At 43.0% G+C, this 7,085-nt stretch overlaps 1 protein-coding gene across 1 annotated transcript; it reads right to left on the bottom strand.

The window, feature by feature from the left end:
- Window positions 1-516: 516 nt before the first annotated feature.
- N7506_002765 (CIA30 family protein) lies at window positions 517-1,384 on the bottom strand (the record flags this gene model as incomplete). The annotated part of the gene is made up of 2 exons (XM_056952060.1): window positions 517-703; window positions 759-1,384. 2 exons carry the CDS (start codon window positions 1,382-1,384, stop codon window positions 517-519), a joined length of 813 nt encoding a protein of 270 aa, XP_056815211.1.
- Window positions 1,385-7,085: the final 5,701 nt, after the last annotated feature.

Consider the following 7,085-nt stretch of genomic DNA (forward strand, 5'->3'; position numbering starts at 1 on the left):
TCAATCGAACCCGGGGACACTCAAGCCCCCAACCTACCGATAGGCAGCCTCAGATATCAGAGTCCCCACGGGGTTGGGTTCCCCATGGGGTCAGGAAGTGACCCCGAAGATCTCCCGCCGGTGATTGGTCCGTGTCGGCGTCGATGTCGGCAGACTGGCCCCAGGCGGAGTATTATTCCCCAGCGAGATTCAAGGTGAGATATTCCCCGCATTGCCTGTGCTTCTTAGTCCACCCCTTGGCAGTAAGCCATCTTGCTAATTATCCACCGAAGGAACGATTCCCCGTGGTGATCTAACTCTGTTCGGAAGGTCAGCGCCAAGTTCGCAGTTATTCAAGATCAAGTAGTAAAATAAAATACCATATCCTAGTAAATTGGTCCAAATTGGCTTGGTATTCTTCGCCGTTTCCAGATTACGCATTGGTACGCAATATTGCAAGTAGCTTGAGTAGACATAATGTCCGGGTGTGATGGATTTTGTGCTTATTTCACAACGCTCTTCCAAAGGGCCTTGCAACTAGAAGCAGCAACTGAACAGACCCCATTTCTCATCGTTTTGCATCTGCCGATTCAGATAGCCCCCTTTCTCGTAATCATAACAAATAGACTTCCTTGTCACCTCGGGGTCATCGAGATACTCGTCCCGAAACAGAGCGATCGATCGGATCTTCAAGCTAAAGTCGCCATATTGTTCACCAAAGAAGCTACAAGGTTGTTAGTTATAGGTTCAAGCTGTTGACCAACTGCATGGGTTCTTACCTCCGAGCCATTATCCGAAACCTCTTCACATTAGACAAGCTCAATGGCCTAGCATCCTCTACGGGCTTACCCCGATATGTCGGTTTGAGGTCATTCCACGAAACGCGGACTTTTGACCCTTTCTCACTGGGACAAAAATCAAATTCCCATACCAGGGCACTTTGTTCACGGCCATCTGGCCTCCGCCCTGCGATTTCGTCGGTAAGGGAGATTGTGTAACGTTTGTGATCCGAGCCAAGTAAAATTAGTTCAATGCCGTCATGTGCGCTGAGGTCGAAGATTTTGTCGTCGCCGACTGTTCGTTGAGAGGCGAATCCAGCACCACCAAGGGTTTCAATGTCGAGGTTGCCGTGAAAGAGGACACCGTCGGTGATGGAAGTGAGGGTTGAGACGGATGATCCCCCTCGAACTCGGTCGTCTGAAGCGGTCCATTCAGCTGGGTCCCAACGAGGGCCAAATAAAACTGCAGTGTGGGTGGGGTAGTCCATTTTCATGAAGGAATTGCTGCGGTGAAAGGAGGAGCGAAAGAAGAGAAGTTTATGAATGACGTCACTCTCATGTAATCCACTCTGGATTTCCAAGGCTCCAAGGTTAACGTGGTCCAACCACCGGCCCATGGTCTTCATTCTAGTTGTATGGAGTGATCATAATATACCTATATTTCAAAGGGCTCTAAGGTAAAACATTAGAATTCTTACAAGGTTCTTTCATACTCCTTAATAGGGGAGGGGGAGGAAAATTCAGTATATTAGGCAAAATGCAGGTCCTATCCACTTCCACAATCACAACTTTTCGTAATAAATTTTATACTAGCCGATAGCTTAGGACGAGCTTTGTTTGAATATTTTCTTTAACTTATAATTGACCCTCTTGTTGTGGAGTTATAAATATTTAAAGTTAGTTGAATTTCGTGTGTGTAACGGGTTCTTTTCCATACTTCCCTGTGACAATGGATGCCTGATATCCCAGGCAATTAGAACTGATGCCTTAGGTGTTCGGAGCTTATCAAGTTACGTCTTCCTTGGTCCAATTAGGTGCCACGCAGGGTCTGGATAAAATGGTGCAAAAGCTCTGTCTTTTATTACATGGATTTCACTCCTTTTTGTAAGGGATGGTAATTATATGATCTAGTTGATAAAATATATGCTGTAAACAATATAAACTGTGGATCTCTTAGCTTCCTGGTCCGCGACATACCTTTTTATCTGGCGTAGACTCTGTCTGGGGTGGATGTCTAGTATAGATCTAGGTCATTTCTCGCCTTTAGTACTATTATTACTAAACTATATCTACTTCTTAATCAGGATAGGGCTAATTTATTAGATGCTTTATATCTTGTATTCTTAGTAGGTGAACGAAATTCTTATACTTTAAACGTGATAGGTTTTTAGTAAGTCTATCTATTACTATTTGCGCGGTGAGGATCTATTTTATAATTGTTGGAAGGGAGTTCCTGTCGTTGGTGGATCACGTGACCGTGACCCTCCTGCCTATTAGTTCTCGCTCCTCTATAGCTTCTCTCTTCTTCTTCTTTCTCTTTAGACGCACAAATACTATTCTCCGAATAGCCTCCTTTCTTCCTGCCTACGATCTTGTAGACCTTTCAAGAGGTTATGAGTCCTTTAGCGCGCTATTGATTAACTATCAATTGCTGAAGCTTTTATCCCGGCTCTATGCGCCAAGCCAATCAATCAACCCCGCTGAAGCTTCCCCGCTTCGACAATCTCAATGAATCAGAAGGATCGACTGTCTGCAGTAGTTATCCCGAGAGATCGTCTTATCGCCAGATCTACCTTCCTAATCCAGTAATCTAACAGCTTCATCCATCGTTACCGATTCCTCCTATTTTAACAGCATTTTCTCTCCATCGTCGTCAATCCCCACAATCCCCGCCGATACCTCATTGCCCTGCCAATTCCTCTCGTTTCGCCATGACAGCATTTCCATCGTTTCTTCATCAAATCCTCCAATTTCGCCATGCTAGCGATCCCTACACAAATTAAGAGTTGGTGTAATTTCCCCGCATTTTACAACCACAAACTCTTCTTCTAGCAAGCAGCTTTTACCAATAGGCGACAGCTAGGTTTCCGTTGCAACAGTCTAGCACGACAACGACATCATAACATATTTGCCGATCCTCATGTGTATACAACATAGCCATTGACGGCTATAGCCATCCAAGGCTACAAAAAATCCTATCACTGTAGTTAGACTTCGGCACAACCCACTCTAACCCGGACCCAACCCAACCCAACCCAACCCAAAATGGGTTTTGGGTCCATTGCTTCGACCCAACGATGGGTTTTGGGTTATAGCTCATAACCCAAAACCCATTGGGTAACCCATTGGGGCCCCAATATAGTGTAAACCAGACAAACAGACTTCTAGCGTATAACTGCATAATTAATGCATTTTTTGCTTGTAATATTGAGTATTTTACTTACAGCGCTCTTCTAGAAAAAATGGAGAATAAATCAAATAATTGAACCAGGATGTATTTCTCTAATATTGCTCAAAATCATCATCTGCCCTGCTCTTACGCTTCCTCCCTGAGGCCCGTCTCTGAGTTGCAGTCTCTGGTAACTCTGGCTCTGTCACCTCTATATCTATATCTATTAAATGAGGAGATGTCTCTCGCAGTCTATTATCTACTCCTTCTTCCTCTTCATTATCACTAATCAGGTCAAGCTCAGCATCCTCTATATATTCATCGTTCTGCTCCTTCGCTGACTCAATCTCAGCTAGTGTAAAGAACTGCTCAAGCTGCTTTGCCTCAGCATCCTTAATATTGAATCTTGTTGCACATAGAAACAACATAAGCTCCTCGATTGTTTCGGACTTCAGACGACCACGGCGGTAGTGACAAACATCCCGAGCAGTATTGAAGAGCCGTTCGACACCAGCACCAGTTGCTGGAATAGAGAGAATATCGCGAGCAAGTAACGCGATCGCAGGGAAACGAGATTGGTTCTCACGCCAGAATTGAAGAGGTTCAATATCAATTAGATCTAGTAGTATAAATATATTAGTATTATCCTATATAGGGAAGAAATAGATCATAAACATACCACTATCGAGATATTGAGTCATCTCATCACCAGCTGGTTTTGCGGATATCTTGTTACTCTTTAGCATCATGTTCAGTCTAGAACTAGATGATGCTATTGTTGGAGTATTAGTCGATCCTTGATTTATTGTAAGGCGCTCTTGATACGGAATCAATAATTCCTGGAATGATTTCCGGTAGGTATCACGCCAGTGAGGCTCCCAATTATCAGATTGAAAGAACTGAAATCTGCTGTCAGGTGCCAGCATTGTCCCAACTGCATAGATATGTCCTTTGAGATTGTCGGTTTGAGAGTAGTACTCATCAAGTTTCAAGCGACCAGCTATGAGTGCTTTGAGCATGTCTGATTTCCATGGAACACGCTTGCGTTTAAGCAGCGCCTCTGCTTCAAAAAAGTGATCAAAGAGGGCATTGTAAATCTTAAAGACAAGATGTGTGGTGACCTCCTTTGTCTTCGAGAGCTCTGTTGTGTAGTCAAAGAATGGCCGAGTGATTTGTAGAAGATAGTCAATTTGACGCCATTCTTGAGTATCAAGCAACATCTCCTCACAGTCATACTCCTCACAGAAGGGCTGGAAGAAACTACGTAGTCTCTTTGCACGACGAAGCATCAAGAAGGTAGAATTCCACCGAGTCCTTACGTCCTGGATTGGAACAAGCTGGGATCCCTTTTCTTGAAGTCGGAGAAAGGCCGCCTGGCGTTGCGGACTTGCATGGATATACACAGCAAGATAACGGACCTTGTTTAAGGTGTATGAGATCCTCTGTGTCTGGTGCTGAGCATTTGCCTTTGCTGCAGATGACTTCTGGTCAGTCCACTTTGTTTCTGCATTCTCATTTAGAGGGATGGCCTTTAAACGATCAAGGAGCTGGTTCAAACAAAGCTGGATAACATGGGCAAGACAGGGTATTCGGATTACTGTCACATCGCTAGAGAGCGCCTGCTGAATAGCCTCAACCATTGTCTTGTTGTTGGTTGCATTATCAGTTGTGACTCCAAATACCCGATCCTGGATCTTGTGCTCAACTAGAGTTTCAAGGAGTACACCACTTAAATTTAAACCGGTATGGGAGCCATAAAGTGGTTTAAATCCAAGTAGAACCTCTTGGTATACCCAGTTACTGTCAACAAAATAGCCAGTGATAGCCATGAACGCCTGGTTATATGGAGAAGTCCAGCAATCTAATGCGATCGAGATTTTTGCGTCGTTGGGTAGTGTTTGGAGGATAGATTTCTGTCGTTCTATGATCATATCACGTAAACGACGACGTATTGTGGTAGCAGAGGGTATCGGAGGGAGAGATGGTGCAGAGCGGGCTAATCGGAATAGCTTGTGAAATGTTGGATGTTCGATGAGGTGGAATGGAAGTCGATTGAGGGTGAGAAATTGGAGAAGATGCTCTTCCCATGCCGATTGTGAAAAAGGAGCCTCTGGTAAGCCGTGATCCTATGTATCCAGGAGTGTTAGGGAAATCGGATAACTAAATAAAGAGGTAAGGAGATACTACTTTTTGAAGGAACTGGGTAATTTCTCCTTTACCTCCCTGTTGAGCTTTGCGACAGCCTGCTGTCTTTAAATGCTTCAACATTGTTGATGTACCATGATAGCCCTTTCCGCTAGGTGATGGAGAATGGGGATGCTCTAGGATCTTTGAGCAGCGCTTACACATCACCTTTGGCGCACCATCTTTGGTATAGGCAACTTGGTCGAAGTTGCTCCATATGTTTGAATTGCGATTTGAATCCCAGGAAATCTTGCTTTTCTGCCCATAGTCGGTTTGTAGCCACCACTCAACCCATTCTTCATATGCCATATTGTCATAAAGCACATATGCCTTTCTCCGATCGGGGCCAACGCGAGTAAGAGAGTGTGGAATTGGTAGAAGGTTGGAGGGCCGAAGGAAGTCAGTATCAATAGCATCAAAAGGCTCAATTGTGAGCTGGCTACCAGATGGGGTTGGAACTCGAGAAGAGGGTATAAGATAGCTAAGGTTATCTGTATCCGCATCGTAAAGAGTAGGTAAAAAGTCAGAATGCTGGCTTTGGGACATTGCGACCGAAAAGGGGAATACTATAGAGGTAAGGGGGAAAGGCAGAGAGAGTATATACTTACAAGAGAAGGGTATATGAACAGTAAACACCTTAGTCCTATAGTAAAGTAGATAGATCAAAAGGTATAAGCTATAATGTTGTTTGATTGGCTATATAAGCTCTATTTAAATGGGTCTAACCCAAGAGAACCCAACAGGACCCAACAGGACCCATCAAAACCCAAGAGAACCCATTCATAACCCATCGAAACCCAAGAGAACCCATTCATAACCCATTAAAACCCAAGAGGACCCATTCATAACCCACTCCCCCAGAAGATCCCTCAAAAATGTTTCATTTACCCTCCCAGAAGAACTTTTCTAACCGCGGTCAGAGATAATAATATATACACCTACACCCCCTAGAAGGGCTTTTCTGACCGCGGTCAGAAATAATGACATATACACCTACCTCCCAGAAGTGATTTTCTGACCGCGGTCAGAAAATATAATTCGGAGCACATATAATAAGTTAAATATAAGAGAAGAGAAATATAGCTTTAATATAATATCAATTGTATATAAAATCAAATAAGAATAAGATATTTCTATTTACATTCATAGTTATCCTATAATATATACATACTCCCCTCTACCACAAATATATATTTTCAACAGTCCACAGTCAATAAATGCTTAAATTAATAGAACACCACTATACTACGATTAATGTGAATTTTTATCAGTAATCAATATAATACAAAGCCTATTAGCTTCAAATTCAGGGTAATTACATAAATTTTCCAACTTAATATTGTGATAATGTAGCAATATTTGATGAACAAACCAGAACAGCTGTAAAAAACAGTAATTTATTTGAATGACTTAGCATTGTTATGAACGCCAAGACCTATCTTTTATGCAAAAATGGGTTCAAATGGGTTATTATTGGGTTATTGGGTTTAACCCATTGGGTTTTGGGTTGGGTTGGGTTATAGAGGGCGGAACCCAAAACCCAATGGGTTGGGTTTTGGGTCGGAGACTCCGACCCAAAATGGGTTCTGCCGAAGTCTAACTGTAGTTTCGTCGTCATTCAAACCACCTCATATTTCGACAACCCATTCTCTACTCTCAACCCCTGATTTCAGTCTAATTATACAGTCTACATCTATTAAAGATACATTCCTATCTCCCAATATATCTAAAATCCCCTCTCCTTTTATTAAGTT

This window comes from Penicillium brevicompactum, assembly GCF_028827555.1.
Source record: "Penicillium brevicompactum strain IBT 35665 chromosome Unknown utg000001l_segment0_segment1, whole genome shotgun sequence".
In the NCBI taxonomy this organism is placed as follows: domain Eukaryota; kingdom Fungi; phylum Ascomycota; class Eurotiomycetes; order Eurotiales; family Aspergillaceae; genus Penicillium; species Penicillium brevicompactum.